Here is a 27,745-nt window from a genome sequence, read left to right as displayed (position 1 = left end):
CAATGGTATAGTTGCGGTTATAATGTGAGGGGCATTGAAGTCAAGCCTACGATTAAAATCTTCGAAATGTCGTCTGATCTGGAGCGCCTAAACTAAAGAATTCACGCTTTATTGCAAATTGTCGTCTTAACTCCCTTGTAACTTCAAGTAAAGCAGACACACATATCGTTTGTGTTATGTATTTTTTCGCTAGTTATATAACAAACAATTTTAGAATCATCACAAGATCTCTCTCTGCGCCGCAAAGATCAACAAAACGATAGAATACAAACCAATAAGAGCGAAAAACATGAACAGGCGAATAAATACAACTTTCCGCCACCCCGTATTGTTGCAACACGAAAAATAGCCTTCTTGTTGTAATATGTTACTCTTTTTGGCAAGGCTGGCGCCTAACACGTTAATACGTAGGGTCGCATATAAGCAAAGCGTTAAGTTAGCATTATAACACTGACAGTATAGCGAAAAACCGAAGTCGCTCGTGTTAAGTTCCAATGCAACGATGCAAAGTGACAAAACTGATAGTCACGTACAAACTTGTGTATGCGAAGTTTCAATGGTTAGAAAGTTCGGGTTGCGTTAAAACAGAAAATTTACAGAGAATCGTACTTCTGTCCGTCACCACGCTTTCTTGTTCGTTTCAAAATCGTTCTGAGAAATCAGAAGACGTATCATTTTGCAACCAATACTGCACATTATGCAAGCGATAAATAAACAATTATTTTTGACATTCTGAACATACTAATTTTCGTGGGTGGAGACGTATAGCGCAAATAGTGTTGACGTGAAATGGGAAAACGAATGGTTCGTGAATCAACGCATTTATAGTGCAATCGATATCAACGCAGAGTGAGAGAAGTGAACTTAACACAGCACTGTTTTAATCCACATCAAACAAAGTCCCGAATTGGCGGTTTTACGAAACACTTACATTTGTGATTCAATGCTCTTGTATGATTTGTATTAGTGTGTTGGCGTAATTGTTTTTCAAATTTATGAATTACAAAATCGGTTGCATTAATTGAGGTGTTCTGTTTGAAAACAGTTTCCACGCCAGAAAGTTTAACCAAAAAACTATCCTTAAGCTATGACGTCACCCAAAGAAACGCATGACGTAATGCAAAGTGCCGGAGTGAAAAGTGAAAATTCCCGCACCAAATCGATGTGTGGGATCGATACAGAGGAAAATCGAGTCGGCGCCAACTTCGCCGTTGCAGAAATAAGCGTTCGGAAATCAATACAAGGGTGATGTGAGGACTGCGAGCACTTACGTCGTCAAGCGGGATGAGGATGAAAATGCGATTCCGAAGACGAAGGAAATATTAATGTGACGAGCAATAAATAAAAGAGAATTCACTTTTCGTTTGTGCAACACTGCGTGACGATACGTAACATACTTGGATTCGGACAAAGCGTGCGCCATAAATGCGAGAAAAAGGGTTTTACTATTCCCCTGTGTGTAATATCGCAAGACCTGCGGAATTGTCTGCATCACACACCAATCCCAGGCTTATCTACACCTCAGTTTATGATCTAGGCAGTTTACCGTTTGCATTGAAACAAGTCCAATGCCTGGATGTACTTAAACCGTCTGTTATGTAACCAAGTGTCTTGATCACATTCGAGGGCGATGAATGCAAAGTGTGATATATTTATTAAGTTATTGGGAAGCGTGATTTGAAAGCGCACACTGCTGGGCAAGTATGTGGACGGGGTCGTCATGACGATTGCGATACATCATTTCGCGACCAAACTTGCGGTTTCCAGATTGTTGTTGAGCAAGTGGTTTCCGACGTTGGATCGCCTTGTCGGAGAAACGTTTGCAACATCGTCACCGTGAGAATTGTCCTTATTCGGATGCTCAAAACGTCCTATTATAGACGACACGTGGCCGGAAGTGGGCAGACGTTCGTACTTGGACATTCCCACCATCAGATGGCGCGCTGCGGGCGTTGTACGCGCTCGCGTCTTGGAGCGCGTTTGTTGAACAACCGCTAATCCGCGCGTCTCTCCAGGGCTCGACTCCACCGACGATAAAGTGGTTGTAGTTTCCACGACCGTATCTTCCCTTCTGGGCACTTGGTTGTCTGGCAACGGCCGGGTTTCGTCGCGCAGCGTGAGCTCGCAACCACTGTCGGCAAACGTGGCAGTGGTGGATGGATGATCGTAGCGATGTAACTCTTCCTCAGCGGCATACGCTTGCAGATTTGCTTCGTGCATTGCAGCTTCCAACTCTAGTTTTGTCTAAAAATAAAACAATGGTAAACCGAAAGCCAATCACACTATACATATTACTTTTGTTTACAAGTTATCAAAAAATAGATTAATTAACACTGTTTCAGATTTTAAACGAATCAAGCGAAATATGTTATCGTTGAAGGCCACCATTGTCACAAAATAAATGCAACGTTCACAACCAATCCTAGATCACCTGTTCCGTGCTCATACCATCCAGTGATCTGTTGCTTGAGTTGTTCGTATTTACACTCATCGAATGAATTAGGGGTTTGTTTGGAGGCAACCACATGGCGTTAAGATTGTCGTAATCTCCAGTAGTTTTGTCAGAGTACGAGCGATGTTTGGTTCGATTGAGACGTCCATTTGACATGCGCGATGCCTCTAAGTATGGTCCATCCCTGGTACTGCTGTTGCTGTTGTTTTCAGAGCGAGTTAGAAGCGTAACTGAATCATTAAGTTGTTCTTTATCTGCTGCTGAGGTGGGAAACGGGGCAGCTTTGGTGGTTTCATCTTGTGATTGGAGCTGCTCGCGGAATTCGGATGGTTCAGAATTGGGATGATGGATGGAAGAAGTTGGTTGATCATCTTCGCTATCAGAGGAAGAGGAAAGATCGAGACGGTTGTTCAGAGAACTCATAGAGCCTGGGATTTTCCCTGTTGTAGAAAAAAGTTACTACCAATGCAACAAATTAGTATTGTTGCTTTCACAAATTGTGAGTTCTAACCTGGAACTCCAAGATAAAAGTTTTGTAGAACAGATTCTGAGAGCGATAAACTTAATCTACTGTCAGTTATGCTGAGATCATCTCGCGTTGAGCGTTCTTCACTTCTTCCATCCCTCTGCAATGCAGGAAATATTCCGATGAGGTTATTATTATTTGCAAGCAATTGCACAATAACTTTGTGTTATTATTTGGGTAAGTGTAACAAATCATGCCAACCATGAAACTATGTGTTTCCATAGGAACCGCTGTCACTTTGGCCCGGAATCGACTTGGATCAAATTCCTGACAAACCAAAAGATGAAAAAATAATGATTAAAGGAAACATGGAAAAAATACCAACTTAGAAAACAAATTGTAAAAAATAAATTTAAAAGCAATCAATAAAACTTAAAATCAGGTTAAAACGAACAACATAAAAACAAACATTTTGCATCTTGGAAACAGTGCTGTTAAAAAACAAATGCAAACCTTTCGACTGGAGGATCGGTTGGCTGGCTGGATAATCTGTACCTCTGTGTCAGTGTGCAGTCTTTCCATTTCCATAAAATCAGATGGCCCATAATGCCTAGAAAGATGCAAGGATAGTGTGTTGATATTCAATTTAAGTCCTTGTTTAAAATAAAACAAGTTAAGTTAGACCAAATTGGTTCCTATTTACAGAAAGTGTGCGAAAAAACATAAAAGCAATAAACTCAAAATATAAGTACTGGCGTAGAGTGCGGGGGTGGCAGCGCACTCCCAGCTTTTTTCTAAATTTCACATCGCGTCTAATTGGCTTTGTTCGGTTCAAACCGCAGTAAAAATGAAGGCACATACCTCTAACTACACTCACAAAGGTGCTTAACACGCAGTTTCGTATGTATCGTAATCGCGATCTACAATTAAGCAAGACAAGCGAAATCACGTTATCGTTTGTGTAATTGAATACCGAGTTCGTCGCAAAGGCATTTAAAATCACGTTTCATCCACGTAAAAACCACGATTTTTTTCGAACGCCGAACAAAACACTTGTTAACATGAAAGATGCTACAACAAATAGCGTGCAAACGAACTTCTGAAGTTAGCATTTTGTACTCGCCACACCCCCGTTGATATGCAAAACTCTACGCCATTGAATATAACTCATGCATAATTTGACAGGAAAAAAATCTTACTGAACATACTTCACTGATGAACTTGGCATTAGATTTTGACCTTTGGGTTTGGGAGGTGGGGCTTCAGTGTCTGGAGATAAACCATCTAACTCAATGTCCTCAAACGAGTCATCATCATTTCCACTATTCTGTGCAAGAAATGGAAAACATGTTTTTATTATTTCATACCTGTACAGAAGTTTCAAAATTGTGCAAAATTTTTATTTTTATGTAGAAACAGAAGTTTCTAATACCAAAAGATTAATTTTATTTTTATATAAACAGTGATATATGCCGCAATACAGTATTTTGGTTTGTCTCCAGTCACCATATTTCTTCCAGACAGGTTTCCCACAATTTCATGTTTTTTGTGTCAAAATCATGTCTGAAATTTAATAGCATACCTTTGCAAGCAGGGTACTTGGCTTGCTATGACCATTTTGATTAACTTTTATAACAACCATGCTGGGCGATACAGTCTTTGCATTGTTCCTGTGCCTCATGTACTGAACATAGGCTGATGGGTCAACATTTTGATAGTTCAAATAGCTAAAATAAAAAAAAATATATTTAGAATTCCTTCTTTTTGCTGTGATTAGTAAATCAAAACTGGATCAAAAAACCAAAGGCCCCTGGCAGGATCCTTCTTTTTGATGTATTTTGTGTGGTTTATATATATGAATTTTATGGACACACCTTGGTGCTGCAGGGGAACAAAATGTTTTCGAGCAATTTGTATAACACCCGTCATCAAAAGGATTGATACCATTTCTAAACTTGCCTGTAACCTACAAACACAGAATAGACAGCATTAAAACAAAACATTTTTGTGGTCTTCAAGCAGTCTGAAAGACAAATCCATAAAAATTGATTGTGACAGTTTCCATCCGATTTTATTCATGACATAAAAACGATATATATTATGGATTGCAACCTTCTGATCTGCTTTTCAACTTAAGGCCACAGTCAGACCACATTAATCAGTCAAGTTTAAAGTAAAATATGATGCAAGTTGTTACATTTAGTTTCTTCTTGTTATGATATAAGCCAATGCTAAATGCTCTCAGAAAACATTTACCAGATTGACTTCCAACAAACTTTGGCAATTTGGTTTGGCACTAATATACTAATTTAATTTGCATTATTGCCTTGGCATTTATGGCAGCCAAGAGGTTGCAAAGCAGACCACAATGTCAATGACAAACACATTTATTTATTGATTTTAGCATTTGAGGAACTGTGAAAGGTATATAGAAAACAAAATTAGTGAAATAGCTTATATGGCCTCTATTTTAAGTGGAGTTTGTGGGATAAAATAACTCTTTTCTGACCTGTTCATTTGTAGTTCTTCCACGTGCAACCAATGTGACATGAAATACAGTGAGACCAAATACAGGTATGAACAGCAAAGTTACAATCACAAGAATAAAGATTCTGCAAAAAAATTAAGTCTTATTATATATATATATATATATCTTCATCACATTATCAACACATAAGGAAATGACATGTGTCACAGGGAAGTCATTTTTTTTATTGCTAAGGAAAAATATTTCACAATAAAGCAGCATTCAATAAATCATTTTATATCCTATTCAATGGATCGATTTTAACCCAATGGAGCTCTATTTACTGTTATAGTGTAAAAGGCAACACAGATAATATCAGAGTACTATAAATTCTCAAAAATACCATCACAGTACAAAATAATATACATGGAAACAAAAGATTTAAATTCTTATCTAAAAAAATGTTTTACACTTGGCAGTAGTAGCACTTACGATATTCCTACATGGGGATCACTTGTGGGCGCTGGTATACGGCTTGAAAGGTTTCTTATCAAAAACCACAGAGTCACCACTATTGTGTTAACCATGTGCACTGACAGGGTGATTAAAAATATAAAGAAATATCTGTAGTTCTTGCCTCCGATGCAATTGTTTACCCATGGACAATGATGGTCAAATTTCTGAAAAGCAGCAGTATTTAAATATACATGTTCATTAAACCAGAGGTTTTTACACTTTTTTGTTCTGTGGCTGTATTTCGAAAAAGAATTTCTTTAGGACCTCTTGATGGTTAGACTACACTTCTTTGTAAATAAAATTATAAATGTGATAAATCCTAACACCCCAAAATTAAACTTGCATTAGAACAATACAGCAACCACATACAGGATTAGTTTGAGAACCCCTGCATTAAACAATACAGCACAAGTCTGACTTGCAAAAAATTGAACATGGACTTTGACCATAATAAAACATGATTTATGCATTCTCAGGGTATATATCTTTTTGGATGATTCGCTCGTTACTTATCAAAAATCAGGACTCAAGTTAAAAGTAAGGACAAATTCTAATAAGGACATTAGAAATAAGGACATTCGTTGATAAATGTATAAGAAAACTGCAATAAGGTTTTATAATGGTAATTTATGGTTGTAAATGAATTACAATGAACGCAAGCTATGCATGTACTGATATCATTAATCAGCAATCCATACACAGCATGTATCTGACAGGACACGCCTTAATATGCAACGGTACACAATGGACAGCTTAGTATTTACAGCCACATTAAGCAAAATATGACAAATAAAAGATAAATTAAACAATATCTAATATAAAACAAAATGCTTTTGTACTTCTTACAATATGGAACAACGCTACACACTGCTTTAAAAAGTGCTAAAAATGGGACAATATGTTGTTTTGATCTGTTAAAGCTAACAGCATCAATGCTACCTCTGCAAATCAACATCAATGTCGACATATGAATCATCACTTGATAGTGACTTTTAAGCTATGATTAGACCAATAAATATACGAAACAACACTGTATTGGGTACAAGAAACAGCACAGAAAACAATGTTGCCACTAAATCAATTAAATATTTATGCACATACCAGTATACAGTTATTGCAAGCACTGCAGTGGGACACCCTGGGTGGTCTGTAAAATTTACAGGTGCTGCACCACTTCATACGCACTGACACATTGTTAATTAAAGCTGTGATATGAACTGGTGCCCGAAAATCATCTTCATCATCCTCTGGCTCTGCACCTACACAAAAAAAACAATATTTATCATCATGTGTAATGAAACTGGCACTAATCACTTAAGTGGTGATAAAATCAACACACAGACTACAACAAGTTAGGCACAAATAAGACATTCACTTGATGTGTTTTATGCCCGAGAAATATGCAGCATTTGCCTCATGGTATAATTGGTGCCTTAAAGTTTATTCTAATGCATTTATAAATAGTAAACCAGACCAGAGTTACTCCCAATGGTACTTAAAAAGGAACATTAGTTTTACAGGTACAAAGTATTGCCAGACAGGAGATAAAGCATTGGAATAAATATCATGTTCGGAATGGCAGCAGACATGCATCAATCTATTGAAAACAAGTTGCACTTACGCTTTGCATATACTCCAGGATCTTTGGCTCCAGCCATCAGAAAGTTTATTAAAACATAAACATAAATCAATCCGACATAAACCACCAGCCAAGGTGACACGTCCATTGCCATTTTCTTCCCCCTGCAAATTTAAATACAGTGTTTTTAACACACTAACAAGAGAGAATCAGATTCTGTAGCAAACAGGTATACTTACGGGAAGGCATAAAATAGGCCAGGTACAACCAAGAGCAGTGCAGAGGCAAAGCTGAGTGGAAAATATTTCTTAATGTTCACTTTTCCCATATTTCCAATTTGCTCCTTGTAAACAAACAACCACACTGGACCTAATGCCAGTCTACCATACCTGCCATCTAATAAATATGGCAAAGCAATTTGAAAAAAATCACCATGATCCTCTTAATTACATAAAGCAAATTGAGAAATGCACATTGGTACATTAATGTTACAAGAAAATTAGTCCAAATAAGGCTTTTCTTATTAAGTTGCAAATGAAAATCTTTTAGTCAGTGACACATCTAAACCAGAGGGATTTTTTTTGTCAACTAACTTCCCTCTGGTCACATCTAATGGGCAAAACATTTGAATACTTTTCGATACGTTTTGATAACCTCATCAAGGACAATGGTGTACAGTAAATAGAGTTGCATTGCATTGCTGACTTTTAAACATGTTTAATAGAGAATATTTTATAAGACAACAACAAAGCAGTTAAGGAAATTTTACAACACAAACTTTTATAGAACAGTTTTAAAAAAGCTTGCACATATTATCATATGGGTAATTTACTTCTTCAGGATATGGGTGACATTTTATAGTCTACTTAATTTTTTACATTACAACATTACATTGTTGCATGATGCATGAGTTCATCTTTAAAATGCTAAAATTAAACGTAAATAAAATTGAAAAATAGGCTTAGGCTACCACATTTGCATGCTAAAAATACAAATCACAAAACAACAAATAAGTTGCATATTTTGTAGGCCTACGTATAATTTACTAAATTTTAATTGAACGGTCAAAACACGGGGTTATACAATTGGTAACACAGTATAATCAAACCATTCAATTGGGCAGTACTCGAAACCAAACCTTCCTGACATCAGCAAAAATTAGCATTATCAAAACAAACCACTCTGCTTGCACTTTCACTCTGACAAAATTCTGGCAGAATTATATCGTCTATTTACAATATTTTCTTAAGGCACAACAAACATTTAAAAGAATAATTATTGCAAACATAAAAATAAAATTGAAATAAAATTCTTGAATTGCAAAAGACCTTCAAATTCATTGGTTAATTAAAACCCCATTAGGAATTTAAAGGTAATGACGATATAGACATTATCTCAAACCTCTTAAACAAAAAAAAATTGGAAATTTTTTTGCGTATAGATACTGTTTTAGCATTCTATGGTTCAACAGAATTCGAGATTTTGTGCCGTGCCGCAACCATAGTATTATCATATACACCATATTATACTATGCACCACTTAGCTTTAAATGCCTGCTGAGGGCATGATTGACAGATGGATTAAACTAGCCTTTGCAACTAAATTTGTTTTATCACAAATAATTGTTTTGATAAATATTTGTTTTACCTTCAAAATATGGCAAATAAATGTTGTTGTTTTGCCAGGAATGAGGGTGTTCAAAACAAACATGTACGTAACGTAACTCTTGAAATAACAGCAAAGGAAAGTAGAGAACTTCATGCTTTTGCCCTCGTGCATAGAAATCAAATTCCTATGAGGACCATTTCGCAGCATATGTTCAAACAAATGGAAAAAGCGTTTTTGTAAAATAGCGTATGTAAAATACCTTTTTTTTGCAGAATGCTGACGTTACAATCTTCGTCCGATAAAAATGGCAAAATGTTCCTAAATACCCTACATTCTTTCGGACATGTTCAGAATGTTGTTGCGACGCCCGGGACTCTAAAATGGTCGCCAGTGAATCACGACCAAATGAGGGTCATCGTCAAGACGCCAAAACAAAATCTAGTGATATCTTTCATTTCTGTTTTGTCAAAAGTACTTCAATTGACAGTCGCTTGCGAAAAAGGGTCTCGCACTGACAACTATTTTCTGACGTCAACATCAAGATTTCTTTAAATGGCCATTATTGTAATTAACAAGCGAAGTTTAAAAGAATGTCGGTTGAAAATGTTGTACGGTACAAAACAAACGAAAACAATGGGGAGAGAAGCAGAAAAGAACAAATGGAACATTCAGTATTCAAGCTAGTCTGCATGTTGCGATCAAAGGTCATAATGCTCTGCAACTGCTGAACCGATTCGAGTTTTTAAAACACAGTTCGTTTAAAGCGTTTGTGACGAAGATAGTCCACCAGTATGGCAACTGCCTGGGAGTATGTTGGCAACGAACGCCCGAATGAATAAAGAACTTCAAAACGTCCAACTGGGCGACACACGAGAATGATTTCTTCTATTGTTGGATTGTCAAAACTGCAACATACGTAATTTTTTAACGTTTAAACTTGAATCTCCCAATCAGCTTGCCGGGAAACAATAATGGTGGATAAATGGACTTATTTATGACCAATTTATATGGACCAAGTATAAAGGTGTACTCATCAGCATCCAGTCAAAAAGACTTTCTGCTATGGCGCGAAATAAGGTATCGTAGGTACGATATTCAAAGGTACCATTTTCAGATAATTTATTTCTGTAAGTTTCTTTTTAGCTCTAATCAAAATGTTTTTTTTTCGTGTGGCTGAAGACGAAGTCGGTTGTCAACGCCTCTGTTTGGGTGCTTTTGTCAAGCTGAAAGGTCACGTGGCGTTACTTAGTTTGGTCGAGCTTCAAGTTTCTGTTGGACGTAATATAGCAACAGCAACACTTACTTCATCTTTGGTGATACCATCCTACCAAACACGTATTGAACGGAGTCGAGTTGCAGTATAAACTCCGGTTGGTCGTAATGCGGACGCACCGCTTTGCAGCAAAGATAGTAACTAAAAATAGAAAAGGTCTATTTATATAACGTTGCAAACAACAGATTTTTCCATCACTTTTCGTCTTCCATGTCCGGATTTTGGTTAAAACGAACTTTCCACCGCAAAATTTTCAAGTAGTTCGAAGTCTCCTCTATTTCGTCTGTTGTCATTGGAAGTTCGTCGATGTCATTAGTTAGTAAATCCACGTCTTCTTCGCACTCATGGTCTATGTCGCTGATGTCCAAGTCTGATTCGTCACTATATAACATTATAAACTTAAATAGTCACCAGGGGATATAATTAAATCTAATTCACCTTATGTACAGAGCAGTTGAAAAGTCAATAGAATCATTTTGATTTTCAACTTTCATATGTTCAAGTGGGCATGGCGAAAGCTGCAAGATGTTGGTTAAGGTAGTGTATTGTAATGATGTCACGTGCATTTGGTAAACTCCGGGCAGAACTCGGCCAAGACGCATCTCACCACGGTAGAACGAAGATACACTGGCAACAAACCACAACTATTGTATTTTTTTTCGTGAAAGCAGTGTGGGTACCGCTGGCTACCTTAATGGATCTTCCTGGTCAACGGATATGAAGCCATACTCACTGTAAGTCAGTATAAACTGCAGAAGATTGACAGCCAAATTGTCAGCCAGAAGAAGGTACTTAGAAAAAAAAATGGTTAAAGTTGGTCAATTTTACAAAAAGAGTAAACACGACTGAAATACATTATGTTGAAATAGTTCCACAGCCTGGTCGGTGGATTTCCAGTCCTGATTCTTTGATATTACGTCACGCACAGCGTGTGACTCCAGAGTGTAAAAAAGCGATTGTGATTTGTTTAGTAGCTTGTTAACTGCCATTTTGTAGTGACCAGGGCTGCAAGATGAAAGCAGAATTTTGTTTGGGGACATTTACGCATAGCCAAATGCAAACCTGTAACAATGCCGGTAAGACAGCTTGTTGTAAAACTCAGCAATCTTTATAAGATAGTTTTCCACGTTTGTGTAAATATGTCGCTTCCTATGCACTGTGTCTGTCTTTTTTGAAGCACCTGTTCCATACACAGTCGAACTTTTACTTATTTAAGTAAACAAACAAATATGGCGCTTTGCCTTTCTTACGATCGCTTGTAATTTCATCTTTATGTCGTGTGGGTGGAAGTCGAATCGAGCCCACTGGTTCCACGTACGGAACAGGCACAACAGGCCCGTCGCCCGACCCTAGATGACCACCATAGATGTGTCTAAACAGTTTATGTATGTTTCGATGACTAGTAATTTTAACAAACTGAACTATTGGTCTGTATTACCGCAGATTATGTGTAAATAAATTCGGCCTTGGCATGTCAAATCCCAATTTGGAACAGTAGGCTGGAAACGGGTGGGACACATGTGGATGCATCGTGGGGTAGGATCTAACAATAAGGTGTTCGGTATATAGTTACTGCTTTAGATGTAAGCTTTACCAAGGATAAATGTACAAACCTTCCCATGTACGGTGGGGGCATTGGTGACTGGTACCCACCCGCAGTAAACTTGGAATATTGCCAAAATGACGGCCGTTCCAAAATGGAAGATCTTGAAAGATACAACGTCTTCCAAACAGTTTCTGATGAAGCTACATGCGGAGCATGCAAACCATCGCCAGACCCGTGCACAAAAAACATGTTTTTTTAGGTGACTGCAAACGACACACAAATCCACATTTTTAATTATAACACAACCTTTCTTCTTTAAACAACTAATTGACTACAAGTCACAATTATCAATGCAGGCCCCAACAAAACTGTCAGAAGGGGGCGAACATCTCCAATGTAACACTCCGCAAAAATCATCAAAAACGGGGGATAACCTTCGATAGTTTCCAAACGTTTGTGAAGGTTTATGATGTCACAAATTACATTACTCCGAACTGTTAGACATAAATCGCTCAAAAGAAATGAATTTATGATATCATACCTGTGATGACAGTTGCTTTAAGCTTGCAACATGATTTCGACTGAATTTAATTTGATAGTTAATTTTCGGTTGAGATCTTTATGATGCCCACAGAACTTTTCGAAGCGTTCCTGAACAGTTGTGAAAACTACTATTGTGTTGACTGTTGACTGAAGTAATAATTATCGATGGAACTTGCGGAAGATCAAAGTGATTGTTAGTTGTTAGGCAGGAAAGGGGATTGGCTCTATGTTTATGTTTTGTTTATTATTATTACGTTACAAAAAAGAGCGTTTGGTAATATGAAAAATTATTCTTGCGTCGAAAAGTTAACATTGTTAACATGCAGACTTAGTAGTTGTTGTTAGCTTGTTGTAGAGAAGTGCAGTCTTATTTGGGTAAGAAAGCTTGCTTGTGTCAGAGTTAGAATGGATCATTCAAAAAGCTACGGGCATTCAAAAACTAAAATGAGACCTATCATAAGTATATAGCCTACAGATACAGTTGTTAAATCTGTAGAAATGCTGAAGGGTTTAAATTAAATTTTAGGTTGTAACAAAAAAATTAATTCCATTTTGGCAAACCACAATTTTTTAGATAACATTATAGTTGACCCAGTCAAGCCATTATCACATGAGTTTGTCAAACAGTGGGTTTGCATTGATTTGATGCTTTCAAGCAAAATTTAATTATATGCATGCTGTTTGTGTCTAAGCACTATTGAGAAGACTTTCTGTTTTTACACTGTTGTTAATATAAATGAATTCATTCATTAACTACAGGTGAAATGTGGTAAATGAAATGACGTAATTTATGTTAATGTGCTATTTGTCCTGTTGTGGCAATTAATTAAAGGTTTGCACCATCATTAGAAGATTCATGCTGTCCACACAGGCCGAAAAAACATGTCGGATAACATACCTGAAAAAAGGGGTCAGTTGTAAAATTATAATTTCAGAGTTCCTCATTGTTTGAATTTATGTATTTGTGATTTCCATTATTGTGTGTTTTAGTATATACATGTGTTATAATTTATTATTGTGTCTAACAAGGTTTTTGTTGCAGAGTCCCCAGGTGCACCTGATGGGGGTACTAAAGTGACCAAAAAACTGAAGGTCGCCAGGCAAAAACTTACTGAGTCATTTAAGTCAACAAACTTAAAGGATTTTTATTTAGAAAAGTATCGCCAGTATAGAAAACCTGGAAAATGTAAGTAACTATGTGACTTAATATTATTTGAAAAAGCAAGTTAGATGTTGAGGTAAAATAGTTCATTTTTCCTGTTATTGACAGCACGTTTGCGACATCGCCACGACAAACTTAAACCATCACCATCAGGAAGTCAGGAAGACCTGCTAAGGGATGGCCTTTTTGGTTCTAAAGTATGACATAGGTGTTATATCCAACATTATATTTCTAATCTTGCTTTTTCCATATTTCAGGATAGTGATGAAAATAAGTTGCATGAGTTGTGCAAAGAGGTGAGGGTAGTCCTTATGTACTTTGAGGCCATCATTGCCAAAAAGCGTGTAGAGCAATTTTCTGGTTCTGCAACTCAAGTTTTGGAAGTAGTGATTACAATACTGGATCAACTGGCCAGAATCCAATATGCCCCAGAGCTTAGGTATTGTTAATGTCAAAGTTTATTGTTAATTTTTACGACTGAGTATATTGTTATGTGTGTGTAGTTTTTATGTTTGGATGAAAAAACTGGATATCGTCTGTCAGCTGTTGATAACAAATTTGTCTGCCTTTTGTCCACAATGGATAATTAATTATAATTTATATACCGGGTCATTTTCATTCCTCGGTACTTAATTATTGTGTAGGTGTGTCCAAATGAGTTCAATTAATTGATACCAGAAGAATTTCTGACATAGCTGAAGTTGTTAAAAATATTACAAATTTTGCATTGTACCACAGATTGCAAAATTATGTAAATCCTGTATTTTTTTTACAGTACTGTTCTTATGTCATGCCGGAGCAATGTCATTCAGAAAGTTGCAGATTTAATACACTGGGCTGACGGAATGTTATTGGAATCAACCGAGGCATCATTAGAAACTAATTTAAAGACAGCTCCACAAATAATAGGTATGTTATCAAATTGCCAACATGCTCTTTAAGTATTAACTAGTTGCCAATTGTCTTTTGAAGGCTGTGTGCAAAAAGGTGTGGATGAATTAGTTAATGAGGCGGTAAATAAAATTCGATCGCGCAACAGTGCACCCCCTACTCCTACAAACCGGGCTGTAAGGTACATTATAAACTTGTATAAGTGCTCAGGTTTGTGCATGCTAATTTTAAAACATTTGTTTTATTTTTGCTTTGCCTTGAAGCATGCTGTTGATACAATATATTTGCATGAGTGCATGTTAGATTTGTTCCTGGTTTTATTTGATAGTACCACAGGGCAGTCCTGAAATACTTTGAAATGGTGTTGGTGAATTGTGTTGGTTGATACCTCTATGTTATCAGTAAAGTGTAATGTTCAACAGTCATTTGAAATTTTTTTGGTCGTAAAAGTTTCAGTATTCCCATATAATGACATACAAAAATGTTGTCTTGTTTGTAATTAGTCTGCTTAAATTTGTCATTTTATTATTGGTGCTGTATCTTTTTTCAAACTTCGTAGCTCGATAAAGTTTGGGCTGCATGCCAGTTTATTCTACCTTGAATCTGATTCAGCAAAATTGTTCTATATTGGTACTTTTGCTCTGACTGGTTTAATTTCATAAGCATCAGCTTTTTTGTTGCATGAAAACCTGTCCCTGTTGTTTAATAGCAGAAAAGTTGACTTAAAAAAGCGAAACCTGAAAAACACTAGTATTGAAAGCTTGACAACAATAAAATTTATCCTAATAAATATTTATTGCATGCTTGTTGGCTGTGTCTTCTGTAAATCACAGACTTGATATTGCTTCGTTTTAGTCTGCCTGATGCATTTGCTTCGTTGCCATCAATTGTGCCCACCCATCGAAGCACATCATTGGCTTTTCCATTTGGCAGGTACCCTATACCTTCTTTGAGCAATTAAATCATAGGTCTACTGTTACTACAGTTTCCAACCTTCAGGTCCAAGTACATCTGCACAGTGTCATGTGTTCAGAGTGATTTTATTGTTTCAATGTATTTCACTAAGCACCAGCTCTCTGCCTGTCAGGAATGTGCATGACCTGATTAGTAGAGTGCTGTCTTTAACCGTTGTTTGTTGTTATGTAACAAATTTGTTACGATAGCAGAAATTCTGTATGGTGTGTCTAGTATCAACACAAATTCAGTGACAATGAGAAATACCACTTTTTAACTCTTCTGACAGTGACTATAGTAACTTGCATTGCAAATATCACATAATATTTGTGTATGTGTGTAGTGGATAATGCTCATGTGTTTATGTACACTCAGCAATTTTAACAACATTGGAGAGGAACTCAATGACTCCAAACCACCTCTACATGATGGTAGTCAAAATGTCCCTCCAATTCCACCTAAAAAACGCAGCAGTTTGTCCAAACCAGTTGGTATCGTTGCACCAAACAACGCTTCACAAGATGTAAGCACTTGAAAAGGGACTGATGTAAACAGCGACAGGCTGGTTCTTGTCCTGTACAGGAAACACATTTGTTTTGATCAGTCTCTGCCTGGAAGTGACTTAACTGTTTATGAAGTAAAGGTCCTTGTGAGAGAGTCAAGTTGAAATTGGATCAGAACTTTATGTTGACATAATTTCATTGTCACTCCTTCATTGCCTTTTAAAAGAAATTATCCCAATTAGGAAAAGTCCAGGATTTTTGGAACAGTAATGTTAAAAGTGGGCATTTTCTCTGTGTTTGAATCATAATTTTTTTTAGGCTGCGCAAAATATCTTGGGAGTACAAGGGCTCACAAAATCACAGGAATCCTTACTGGGTCATCATGAATTCTTCCCACTCCAGAATTATTTTTCCTCTCATGTTTATCAGCCTGGAGACAGGGATAGTTTCTGTTCCAGCAACATGAGTTCAGACACAGCTGGTAAGATTTAAAAGTTTGGTTTAGACTGGTGTTTAGTGCTGTGTACATGTATTTCGACATTATTGCAACATCACTGTCTTTTTACATCCAGAAGTGTGTTGTGTTCTGAAACCAATATACAAACTAGTTTGCACATTCGAAACTTTGTAAAAGGCCAGCAAATTTAAAAGAAACTCATTTATGTGTTAGGAAAAAGTTACAAATATAAATTATATTTAATGTCATTGTTTACTTAAACTTTCTGCAGGGTGAAAGTATGTTCTGTAGTCCCTTAGTATGTATTAGTATGTATTAAACCTCGTATCAACCTCAAGCCACATTTTTTTCTTGTAAACAAAGGTTCATGTTGATTACAGATAGTTATGATGCACTTACGAATGGTGAAGCCTCCAGTGTGGTACACAACATATTGCGAAAGCATAATGTTGAACAGCATGATTCTGGCGACTATGAGCAACTTGTCCACCATGCACACTCAACAATGGGCATAAGTGAATCTGATCAAAAGCTTGCTGTGCCATGCTCCCCAACAAAGGACCGTCCAACTTCATTCCCAAATTATCTTCCAATAAGGTGGGGCCTAGATTTGTCAAAACCATACTAACATCAACCAAATTCATTGCAATTAACAAATGAAGGCATTTACATTGCATTACAAATATTGCATTCACTGCATGACTTCAAGCAAATGCATGTGTGTAATTCATGTTAGGCTAAACCTTGGGGATGGTATGGCACAGCGTTCTGCCAGCGATAGTAGTTTTGCAAGTGTGGACGACTGGGCTTCACCTCACCATGCAAGTTCGACCGGTTGCTTGCTTGACAGGTTTGTGCTTTTTTGTTAATTTGTCAACTTAACACAGTGTGTCATGTTTGCTCATTTGTCATGTCTTTTGCATGCATGAGCAATTAATATTTCAATTGTACTAACAGCATGTTTGAAAAATTGTTCAATGAGAGGGCATCTGTTTTAGCTGTTGAGGTTTTTCATCACCACAATCTTTTATATTAATTTCTTTTAAACCAAAATCCGTTGCTCTGCTTTTTATATGGATTATAGATCTATACTAGCTTGTCCATAGTAATGTTTAACATTCAATTCCAACATTATTTGTCATTAAATTGTGTGTGAGAGGTTTGCGTCCATTATCTCACTTATAAAGCAATGTGTTGGCATGACATTTTTGTCCATTAACAGTTAACAGTGTTGTTTGTCCAGTAAACACACACAGTGTACGCATTTCATTCAACTGATTCACTTCAATCGCAATCCTAAAAGGGACCGACCTCATTGCGCAAACTTACACCAAACTGTCACATTCAAATGTATGGTTCTGGGTGTTTAATCACTGTGTGAGGGCAATACTGCATGCCACAGGTGGAGAATGGTCCAATAATGGGACCCGGACAGGATGCAGTGGGTCACAATTCACTGTATAGCCCATTTGTGCTGCTCTGGCCGCATATAAAGGCGTCTGCCAATTATGCCTCGACGTCAGCAAGCATGCAACCCGGATATTATGATAGAGGAAACCATACAACAAACAGAAAGCTGTTATTACTAACTCTCCCACTTTTTGAAAATAAACTCTTAGTTTGGTTTTGTGTATTTCTTTTAGTAGTGTAGTGTATATTCTGTCTGATGTTATCTTCGTAATTTGTTGACAACGTTTGTGTATGGGTTTATTTCCCTACCTATACATTTCAGTGAAAAAAGTTAAATTTTTAGCGACATACAACTCGGTGTGTGACAAATCAACTCGGCATAAGCTGAAACTCTTGCCTCGCCCTGGGATTATATATTTAGAAACACAATTTGTTGAATCATGACATGACTAAGTGACAAAAATGCCTGCCAATAGTGTGTGCACAGCAAAAAGCAGTTTCACTGTATGTGCAAACAAATTTGATCCATAAAGTTTATGATTTTCAGTCCCTACAGACCAACTTCAAATGGTTCCTGGCAAACTGACAGCACATCCCAACAATCACTAAATGACAGTGAAAACAATATTCCCCCAGCATTGCCTGTAAAAAAGAACAAGTAAGCAATGATAAGAAAGACATGATTGTACTTCTGGTTTTTTACTTCTAGTTTTAGGAAGCCATTGTTGTACATCATTATGTAGTATGTAAATCAGTATGTAGATAAGTCATCATAAATAGGGTTGATGTAACTCTCTACGCAACTCCATTCATATGCTAAACCAGCATGCAATATTACTATATTTGGAAAGTATTCAACGACATGCAATCTGAGATCATTTGAGGGTAAATACCATTGATGATGTCATTGGTTTCCTTAGAATGCAATTTTCTCAACAAGATGCAGACGAAACGATGGAAAACCTCAGTGATGATGATGAAGTTCCACCATTGCCAATTAAAAAGAACAAAAGTTAGTAATTTTCCAAGTGTTACATGACGTGTTATATGCATGTTACAATGCATGGCATTTTCAGTATCCTTCTGGTCTGGAATAGATCTATAAGTATATACTTTATATATATATATACACAATAGAAACATATATTTTTGTCTGAATGTTTGAAATTATGTGAAGGGCCTGTTTAACCTTTTCTCAAATTGCATATTTTTAATGTTTGGTGGAATTTAAAAGTGTCGTACATTTTTTCTGGAGCAATATCCCCTTTTAAGTTAAGTTACTATTATCTCCATGGAAAAATGTAAGATTTAAATAATTTTTAATGAATTTCACCCCCCTGCAACTGGTTTCGTTATATTTATGTGCAGTCGACCTGTATATGCAATTTGTGCAAGAACAGCCTCAGCCCCCACCTATGTCGGATATATCGCGACAGACCGCTCGTCGCTACCACCAGCCTGAATCATTGCGACGTTATGTGGGCCACCAGCGGCAATCTGTAGACAGTCCCGCATCCGAGGAAAGCATGATACAAACCTCCGCGCAATTCAGTAGAGTTTTAAGCCTCAAATCGAATGTTTCCACTGTTTCGTCTGAAGAAGACCAACAATCTGCACAGGTACTTTCCATTATCTACAGTAGTACTGCGGCTTCATTAATTAGGTACCGAAACCGAACAGCCCCCTCATATTTTTTCTAGATCCGCCACTGTAACAGTACCTACTTTTTGTAGGCTGTGAAGACATGTAATTTTCTTTCCGGCGTTATTACTCTTAGTTGCTGGACAAGCATGTGTAGCATATAATGTAAAAATATGTAACATAGAAAACGTTGCTGCTTACCAAGTATACACATTGAATACAGATTACTGAAAATAGCCAACAACGTATTAGTGGTTTGCTGTAAATTATGTAATACCTTTACGTGATTGTACTATTTTTATCATGTTAATCGAAATAAATCAGTTCGAAAACGTAGGTTAATGCTAACGTACAAATTTTTTTTGCGATTTTGCAGCAATCGCCACTAAATACCCGTCACTCTGACGTATCGTCCGGTTATTGGACACCACTCCATGCTTCCGAATCAAGTTTATCGTCTTTGCAAGACCAACACGACCCCCTGCAAGTAACACAACCTCTTCCAGTCCTTCCCGAAACTCCTCCATTATTACCACCCAAGAAAAATAGATTGGTGAGTTTTTTTTATCGGGCATAACCCACTACATGCACCGACTCATTATCACCTATGTTGATTATATTTTTGTTCAATTCATGTTTGATTTTATTCAATTTCAAGTTTTGATTTCTAGCTTTGAGTATTACGTATTAGAATCTGGTTGTATTTTGTTCATACAATCTACGCATTCTTCAATAATAGTAATACCGAAAATATGTACAATGTTTGTAAAGGAACCCTTTTTTTGCATATCCTAATTTGCATGCATTTCTCCTTTCGTTTGCATGGATCGTTTTTTGTCTCGTCGCGGGAAATTCAAAAACACAACGCAGTCGGCACGCCGTTGTAACTCACTCAGTTCACCGAGTCCTTCGCCCCTCTCCGCAAAAACCCCAGCCACAGCGTTCGAAAACACCAGCTCACGGCAACGCAGTGCCACAGCGTTTGCCTTTCCTCCTGTGGCCTCAACAACAGAGCGCGGTGCCGATAAACCGCCGCCACTCTTGCCAAAGCGGACTAGTCTCAGTTTCCGCAAACCCTCTAGCAGTCGCAGTCCTTACCACCACCAGCATACGTGGAAAGGCGGTGCTTCCCCGACGCCGCCCCCGCTGCCAGCCCACGTATCTGTGGACCTGGGCGACTCCCCAACAGTGCGCGTCAACCAGTGGCACTTGGCACAACAGGGCCCGGTTTCTCTGCCCGAGTCGCATCGTGTGCCGCCCCTGCCGAAGAAAAGCACTGCCAGGGTGACGCCAACTGTTCATATAAACGGCAGTCCGTCGTCGGTATGTAAATCACTTCTTTTCCATATTATTAGACGATGCTTGTAATGAACACAGTATATCGCGACTGTACTGTGACATAATACCGCTTAGAAAAAAAGGGGCAGATTTCGGTGATATATACTGAGTTTGGTTCTACAGGTAGAACATTAGTTCTGGCGCACTTTATTTGTATTTTATGTTAAATGTTTTGCATGAGAACGAACAACACATTTTCATTTCGAATTATGTTTTTCCAACAAATTTATCCGTTTGGTTTTGTTTTTATTTTGTCGCTCGGCCTGTTTTGTTTTGAACTTAGCCTTTAACGACCGTGCGGTGTTTAACGCGTTACTTCACGTTTTTAAGCGTGACTCGGGTCATGTTTCCTTCCATTCGGAGTCCGAAACAAGCTACACTGACCCCGAACCCTCACCCTCACAAGACGTTCAGAGTGGGGACACGCAACAAGGTTTGTACACACGGGATTTTTGTGCTCAGCTGTTGGGTGACGTGCGGCTGTTATGTACGTCAATATACGCATTGTTTAAAAAAAATCGATTATGACGTTTAAATGCGGGTGCGATTGCGGGTACTCGTTTTGCCTTTCACCGACCAGTATTCTCTCCATGGGCCTTTTTTAATTACAAATCTGGCAACTTAGTGCTTTTAAATATAACATATTTTGATTCCTAGGTAATAAGAGTTAGAAGTGTTATTAACCAGCCAATGATACTTCGGTCTTGGCATTATTGGAAAGACTGATTTTTCATTTCCATAACAACACACAGTTGTGCACACTGTTTCAAAATATCTGGTTACATCACTGCAGCTGGAACCAAAACAGTGTAGTTTAGTGTCACAAGACTGATACGACTTATTATGTGACAAAAAAAATATTAGTTCGAAGACGCCTTTCACGTTGCCCAACAGTTTACAAAACGGTTGGTTTGTAATTACTCATATCCCTACAGGCAGCGAAGGTGATGCCGATCATCAAAAGAACAGTGAAGGTGACAAAACGGAAAAACCGGAAGCTCCAGAAACGGAGCCAACCTCACCGAAGAGTGGTCGCATGCAGTCATCGGATAACGGTTGTGCTTTGCCTCCCGAAGACCCAGGCAACCTTCTGGACATGGTTGACGTATCTTCTTATCTGAGTGTTCACAGACACAGTGAACAGTCGCAACCAGAAGTTTGTTCTGCGTGTGTCGATGCTCTGATCGTGTACGCGGCTGAACTCCACAAGAAAAGTGAGTTGCGCTGTGATTTGGTCGATGTGATTTCCTGTTGTCATTTGAGGATACTGCCGTTGTTTAATGTCAATTATTTAGTGTCACGAATTTGAGTTAGTCGTTATGGCCATGTTTACATTATATACAAAAAAGGACAAACGATTATAACTTACTATATATTACAATAAGGCTACGTCATATCGCAAGTTACTCAATCTTTGAAATTACTTCTTTGTATCCTTGTTAGGTTGTACCATCGTTTCATCTTTTTAGGAACCCACCTTTTTTAACCCGGTTTTTGAGCTTTTAAAAGCGGCAGTTATTATTTATATGCGGGCAGACGGCAGTGCTTAGAAATCGATTCCTTAAGATCAAACAGAAAAATATGTGGGTCGGCTGATCCGATCTGCATCGATTTACATGTCGTTAAGCAAGTCCCTTTCCGTCGATTCCAATGCTTTTGTCTTATCCCCGGATTGCATAAATACCATATTACCCTTTGTCTTCGTAGACCTTATTTATTATGAGGCATTTCTCACCACCTATCGTTCCTTCATCACTCCGCTGGATCTGTTACAGAAGTTGCTTTACAGATATCCTTTTTTGTTTTTATTGCTGTTAGTTGTAAAACCGATAACGAAGCAAAAAACACATTCATATAGTTATTTTGGGATAACCACTTTTGTAAACAACATTAACAAAAGACATACGAACACAAATACGTGGTAAACAATTTTGTTCGTGTGTTTTCTTGGGTAAAACCTTGTTTAATTTTATTAAAAAAATCTTTATTCGTATTTTTCGCCCCAGTTGGAACCTCATAAACACTTCAAATATATTGGTAAAACAAGGTGACAATTTCGTGACGTATAATTTCCTTAATGCTATTCTCATCGTCACGCATGAGAAGTTTTCCACCGAATCACCGACACCTGGCGATCGCTTAAACGCGCGAGTGAGCAAGAACGCCTTCTTTCTGTTGGTGCGAGTAGTGGACGAACTGAGGTATGCATGAGCATTGTAACAACCACACGAGTATCACAATTAGGGTGTTTAGCCTATGACGGCTGAACATCCAGGTGTGTAAGATAAAGTCTTGCTATGTTGCTGGTATTTACTGTATAATTTGCTAGGTTTCGTCCACTTTACCGAGAAAATATGTACGACTGATTTGACATAGCGTCGTTTGGTCAAAGATTGTGTCAAAACCGGTTTGAAAACACTCCGTCTATACAAACATGTACATAGCCAAGCGAACAACCGAAGCACTCTGGTTGATATCATTTCCATTTTACTTTGAACGAGAACTTTTCTTTTGTAGTCTGGCCGACATCACGAACGAAGTTCTCGACATCCTCATGGAGCTCGTTTACAAACTTTTGTGCAGCGATCAACTTATGCTCGCCAAAATCCTACGCACGAAAGTACTTGGAAAATACGAACACCGCAAGGCGAACAGCCTCGATGTTCTGGCGCAACCCCTTTCCTCTCTGCACATTTCGTCGAAGTGAGATGTTTTGCATAATTCTACGCACAGATTACGTCACGATGTTTATGTTTGCCTTTCTGCGTGGTTCGATCCATCTGACGCGACTTGTTTCTCTGTGCAGGGTGATGAGCATTCATGACTTCAGCAGCGAGAAATTCGCAGAACAGATGACCTTGCTCGACCTTGAGATGTTTCAGAAAATAGAGGCAAGTCGCCTGTCTCGGTCTGACTGAAAACTGTCCTTGTTACATATAATACAGAACAAAGATAAAAGTATATTACGCCTCAGAAATGTGTTTGGACATATTTTAAACAACTTTTAAAGATTGGAAAGTTTCTTTATGTCCAGCATAATGCACCAGCGTGCTGTGTTAACTGAGTCAACTTCGGTACAATGCAAAGTGTCACTGTCTCACCTCCGTGAGAAAAGTAGTGAATAATTGAACGGTGTTTACAGATCCCTGAAGTTTTGCAATGGGCCAAGGAACAATCCGAAGAACTCTGCCCGCACCTCACAAGGTTCACAGAACACTTTAACAAGATGTCTTACTGGACTCGAACCGTGATACTGACGCAACAAAAACCACAGGAACGAGAACGGCTTCTCAATAAATTCGTCCGAATCATGAGGGTATGTCCGTGCTGCACTGTTTTACGCGATACAAAACCCCACCCTTACTAGTTTAAAGATTGTGCAGTTGAGTGTTGGAGCTGCATTTCTGAGGCATTTGGGCATTTAAATAAACTTTACAGTTATGGCGTAGGTATCAGAAAGTATTTTCCAGGGCAATTGTTTTGAAGCTAGTAACAAAGGGTATATCGGGGAACTGTGTATTAAATCTGTCTTCTCCACATGCAGTTACAATAAGAAGGTAGTAGGTTCATTTACATGTTTCCAACTTTTTGCATGTAGCATTTGAGGAAGCTCAACAACTTCAACTCATACCTGGCCGTTCTATCCGCTCTCGACTCCGCGCCAGTTCGTCGTCTCGAATGGCAACGTCAGACCAAGGAAGGATTGCAGGAATATTGTCATTTAATTGATAGCTCGTCGTCATTCAGGACCTACCGTGAAGCGCTAGCCGAGGCCTCCCAACCCTGTATCCCATACCTGTGAGTTAATTAGCGTGAAACTGATTGATGTGCTTACTATTTGTTAATTGTCATAGCGTTGTGGTTAAGGCCCTTTCGCAACGAACAGTAGTTTCCTTGTTGTTGGCGACCTCAACGTCCCTTCATCCTATTTCCTTGTGCCCCATTTCCTGCTTTGTGGACGTGTGGGAAACTCAAACCCCGAACCCACAATAATACGTCAGCTTTGATTTGTTGTTTTATGTTGGAATTATTGTAAGAATTACAGTCTGACACAAATGTTACGAAATAGAAGATTTATTAACAATAACATATCACGTAACATATTTTGACGGTGATTTTTACCTTGGTGTTGGTTGTGTCAGGCAATAATAAATGCGCTGTACATTTACCAACAGTTGTCATTGCCAATTACCATTTATTATTACAAAAAGAATTTGATCAGGTTGCACATTTTTTATTTCTCCATCGGCTGTGTTATAAAGTCAGTGTTATCATAAATATGTCTCTGTTTAACGCAGCGGTCTCATCCTACAAGATCTCACGTTTATTCATCTCGGTAATCAAGATGAGTTGGCTCCGGGTGTGGTGAATTTCAGAAAACGTTGGCAACAGTTTAATATTTTGGATACTATGAGACGATTCAAACAAAGGTAAAGCATTACATCAACGTGGTTTTATTTTGTTGAAATAAAGCAGAATTCATTTTCATTGCTCGCGGTTAAAGAGGGTGCGTTGTTAACGTTTTCAACATAAAATACAGAATACAACCGTCTGTTAAAAATAAACTCAACTATAGTTGTTATGATTTTTATGTTGGAAGTTTACGAAACCGTTGGTGGCATTCCTGAAATGTTTGTGGTTGAGATCATGTGATAAACCAGTGTAATGAGGCCAGACGTTTCAAACAATACGTGGAAATGACTCATACCCTGGAGAATGATTGTATTGTACCCGTCTCGTCAGGCTTGTAAAATATTTACCGAAACTATTTGCAGCCAATATCCTTTTCAACGTGATGAGGACGTTTTACGTATCATGAACCGCTTTAGCGACCATCTCTCCACCGAAGCTCTGTGGGATCTTTCTCTGGAGATAAAACCGAGGCAGAGACGGTCAAGGAGATTGCAACCGCCCGTTGTAAGTCGTCCGATCTCTTATTTCGACCAACAGTCCGAAGTATTGCAAATAGTCGACTTGCGTGGGCGCCTTAAATTGCTGCGCGTGATGAGTCATGCTAATACATTCCATTGAGGTTTAGTTTATGAGAAAGCGGTATAGGTTTATGTGGAGGTGCGCCTGAGTTGAAGAGAAAATATCAAATTTCCTTCTTGCGTAATTGTTCAAAGTTGCATTGTTTCCAAATCTTGTCAGTGTTAAAGGTTTGTTTTTGGTTCCCGGTTTTCGTACAATGTAGTTGGTATTTTTGAACATATTTTTGAACGCTAAGTGTAAGTGATGACAAAACAAACGTTTCTACAAGTAAACTGATGAGACCACTACAGTATATTTACCATATCTACAGTAACGTGGTTAGTTTTAAATGAATTATTTTTTTTGCGCTTGCGTAAATACATTTTTATTGCCTAGTGCAACTTGGACAATATATATCTTTGGGAATCGAGTATTTAAATTGCTTCCTGGCGTCTTTGGGGGGAATTAGGAAATTCAGATATTCTGAGCTTAATTTTTAAGGTCATACATATTGTTTGTTATGTGCGCAATCTTATTCTGTGTTATCCAGGATGAAGACCAGCAAACTATTTCATCCAATGACCAATCGGTCGAACAACTTGACATTTCAACCACTGCTGGAAATGAAAATGAAAGCACTTCGGCCCCAACTGAAGCAACTTAAAACTTGCGCAACAGCGCCCCAGTGTTTACCTTGAAATCAAGACAGTCGCGTTATGAGGTGTCGTAGAAATTGGTATTTGCCATTGGTGTATATTATATATACACTGTATAACGTATGTGGTTTCGTCGCCGAAACTTGTTCATTGCCATCCTTGTCGCAATTGACCAATTCTAAGCACTGTATGAGCTTTCTGACTGCCCCCTTTCAAGTGAAATTAGTCGCAATGCCACATTACTTAGGCACCAGTGCACTAAATCTTATCCTCCAATCAAATGTGTTTAAATTCGATTTGTCAAAATTTTGGCTGTTAAGTCTGTTTTCTGGCACGAGATGCAAATAAGCCATGAAACAAGGTGCCCGAAACAGGCTTCACAGCATTTAACCTACGTGCTGGGTTACGTCCACTTTACCTTTTTGTACAAAACAAGCCTTCTTCAAAGCTCGTTCCGTGTTGTGTGTACGCTTGTATGTGAGTGCATGGAACCCTACTGAAATCTATCGTTCATTGCCTGGTGTGTAATATACTTGTACTTTCCTTTGTTTCCATCTAATAATTCATCGTGTCACAGGCTGCTTCGCATCAAATTCGACGGGACCACATGACATAGCACTTTTATGAGTTCTGGGTGCTTCAATAAGTAAAAGGTGGTCAGTAAATACACTTAATAAGTCAGTTCCGGTGGCTGTGTGGCCGCTCGTTAGCATCATTTTCCCTTCTTTTATGTGCAGTATTTATTACGTGCCGTGTTAATATCGATACGTTTCTATTTTATTTACACCGCATGATTGTTCTACTTACTAATAATAATATTGTTCTCGCCAACCCGCTATACTTATTAACTTCTGAGAGTGTCTCACCTTTGTAGTAAAACTGTTACTGTCGCCCAACCACAATGTCGTTAATAAACTAAGAAAATGAGTTTGTTAGTGTCTCGGCCCTCTTTAGTCAAAATGAAAGCTGGTCAGGCTGATGAAAAAAAAACACTTGTGCAAGGCAAATGTTTTGTTTATTCGCCGATAAAATGAGTCGAGTGTGTTAATGGTTGAAACTTTGGGTTAACGTAAACATCACTTTACAACAATAACTGTGACATGCGAGTCATGTCGCTGTCAGTGCATGTTTCCTTGCCATATGAAGTTATATCTCTTAGATTCTTTTGAAACTAAATACACGTTTGATGTGGTTTCCATGGACAACTTGTACAATAGATGTGTTTGGGAATCAGTATATTACATCACTTTTCTACTGTCTTGTAGTAGAATTACATTTCACATAGAAATCAGATTCTGGATATCGCATTCAT

The 27,745-nt window shown here is 38.0% G+C and overlaps 3 protein-coding genes across 7 annotated transcripts; 1 reads left to right on the top strand and 2 right to left on the bottom strand.

Moving 5' to 3' along the window:
- Window positions 1-163: 163 nt before the first annotated feature.
- On the bottom strand, window positions 164-7,875 carry LOC145902071 (uncharacterized). 2 transcript variants are annotated; one of them, XM_082989919.1, is made up of 13 exons: window positions 7,720-7,875; window positions 7,523-7,644; window positions 7,003-7,160; window positions 5,878-6,065; window positions 5,428-5,530; window positions 4,793-4,884; window positions 4,501-4,645; window positions 4,127-4,245; window positions 3,432-3,528; window positions 3,180-3,245; window positions 2,964-3,078; window positions 2,432-2,892; window positions 164-2,244 (listed from the first exon to the last, which is right to left on the bottom strand). In XM_082989919.1, exons 1-13 carry the CDS (start codon window positions 7,806-7,808, stop codon window positions 1,738-1,740), a joined length of 2,262 nt encoding a protein of 753 aa, XP_082846045.1. In that variant the 5' UTR covers window positions 7,809-7,875; the 3' UTR covers window positions 164-1,737. The 2 variants fall into 2 exon arrangements, with proteins under 2 accessions (XP_082846045.1, XP_082846046.1); XM_082989920.1 differs by lacking the exon at window positions 3,180-3,245.
- A 1,955-nt stretch (window positions 7,876-9,830) lies between these two features.
- On the bottom strand, window positions 9,831-12,156 carry LOC145902880 (uncharacterized). The gene is made up of 9 exons (XM_082990970.1): window positions 11,975-12,156; window positions 11,612-11,733; window positions 11,424-11,541; window positions 11,216-11,366; window positions 11,052-11,152; window positions 10,800-10,988; window positions 10,560-10,742; window positions 10,392-10,502; window positions 9,831-9,993 (listed from the first exon to the last, which is right to left on the bottom strand). Exons 1-9 carry the CDS (start codon window positions 12,154-12,156, stop codon window positions 9,831-9,833), a joined length of 1,320 nt encoding a protein of 439 aa, XP_082847096.1.
- Window positions 12,157-13,213: 1,057 nt separating this feature from the next.
- On the top strand, window positions 13,214-27,354 carry LOC145901343 (rap guanine nucleotide exchange factor 1-like). Of its 4 annotated transcripts, XM_082988974.1 has the most exons (27): window positions 13,214-13,360; window positions 13,493-13,636; window positions 13,721-13,809; window positions 13,870-14,051; window positions 14,388-14,521; window positions 14,585-14,684; window positions 15,359-15,436; window positions 15,833-15,980; window positions 16,279-16,441; window positions 16,798-17,014; window positions 17,154-17,267; window positions 18,375-18,485; window positions 18,748-18,839; window positions 19,196-19,446; window positions 19,845-20,021; window positions 20,339-20,791; window positions 21,137-21,239; window positions 21,742-22,020; window positions 22,514-22,595; window positions 22,903-23,007; window positions 23,324-23,509; window positions 23,613-23,697; window positions 23,949-24,122; window positions 24,405-24,604; window positions 25,105-25,236; window positions 25,582-25,723; window positions 26,328-27,354. In XM_082988974.1, the coding sequence occupies exons 1-27, from the start codon at window positions 13,333-13,335 to the stop codon at window positions 26,439-26,441; spliced, it is 4,083 nt and encodes a 1,360-aa protein (XP_082845100.1). In that variant the 5' UTR covers window positions 13,214-13,332; the 3' UTR covers window positions 26,442-27,354. The 4 variants fall into 4 exon arrangements, with proteins under 4 accessions (XP_082845100.1, XP_082845101.1, XP_082845102.1 ...); XM_082988975.1 differs by lacking the exon at window positions 15,359-15,436; XM_082988976.1 differs by lacking the exon at window positions 17,154-17,267.
- The last annotated feature ends 391 nt before the right edge of the window (window positions 27,355-27,745 follow it).

This window comes from Ascidia mentula, chromosome 5, assembly GCF_947561715.1.
Source record: "Ascidia mentula chromosome 5, kaAscMent1.1, whole genome shotgun sequence".
Classification (NCBI taxonomy): Eukaryota; Metazoa; Chordata; class Ascidiacea; order Phlebobranchia; family Ascidiidae; genus Ascidia; species Ascidia mentula.
This window is presented reverse-complemented; position numbering and strand designations above follow the sequence as displayed.

What these genes read in the sequence shown, in the direction of transcription:
- LOC145901343 (XM_082988974.1), top strand. Translation starts at nt 13,333, where the DNA reads ATGTCGGATAACATACCTGAAAAAAGGG. An exon ending in TTGGCTTTTCCATTTGGCAG is followed by an intron (nt 15,437 to 15,832) that starts GTACCCTATACC and finishes ATGTACACTCAG; the next exon opens with CAATTTTAACAACATTGGAG. An exon ending in ATGAGACGATTCAAACAAAG is followed by an intron (nt 25,237 to 25,581) that starts GTAAAGCATTAC and finishes AACTATTTGCAG; the next exon opens with CCAATATCCTTTTCAACGTG.
- LOC145902880 (XM_082990970.1), bottom strand. Translation starts at nt 12,156, where the DNA reads ATGTTTTTTGTGCACGGGTCTGGCGATGGTTTGCATGCTCCGCATGTA. An exon ending in AGATGAAATTACAAGCGATC is followed by an intron (nt 11,542 to 11,611) that starts GTAAGAAAGGCA and finishes TGTATGGAACAG; the next exon opens with GTGCTTCAAAAAAGACAGAC. An exon ending in TCTTACCGGCATTGTTACAG is followed by an intron (nt 11,367 to 11,423) that starts GTTTGCATTTGG and finishes TTCATCTTGCAG; the next exon opens with CCCTGGTCACTACAAAATGG.
- LOC145902071 (XM_082989919.1), bottom strand. Translation starts at nt 7,808, where the DNA reads ATGGGAAAAGTGAACATTAAGAAATATTTTCCACTCAGCTTTGCCTCT. An exon ending in TGTTCCCCTGCAGCACCAAG is followed by an intron (nt 4,646 to 4,792) that starts GTGTGTCCATAA and finishes TTTTTATTTTAG; the next exon opens with CTATTTGAACTATCAAAATG. An exon ending in ACCGATCCTCCAGTCGAAAG is followed by an intron (nt 3,246 to 3,431) that starts GTTTGCATTTGT and finishes TTGGTTTGTCAG; the next exon opens with GAATTTGATCCAAGTCGATT.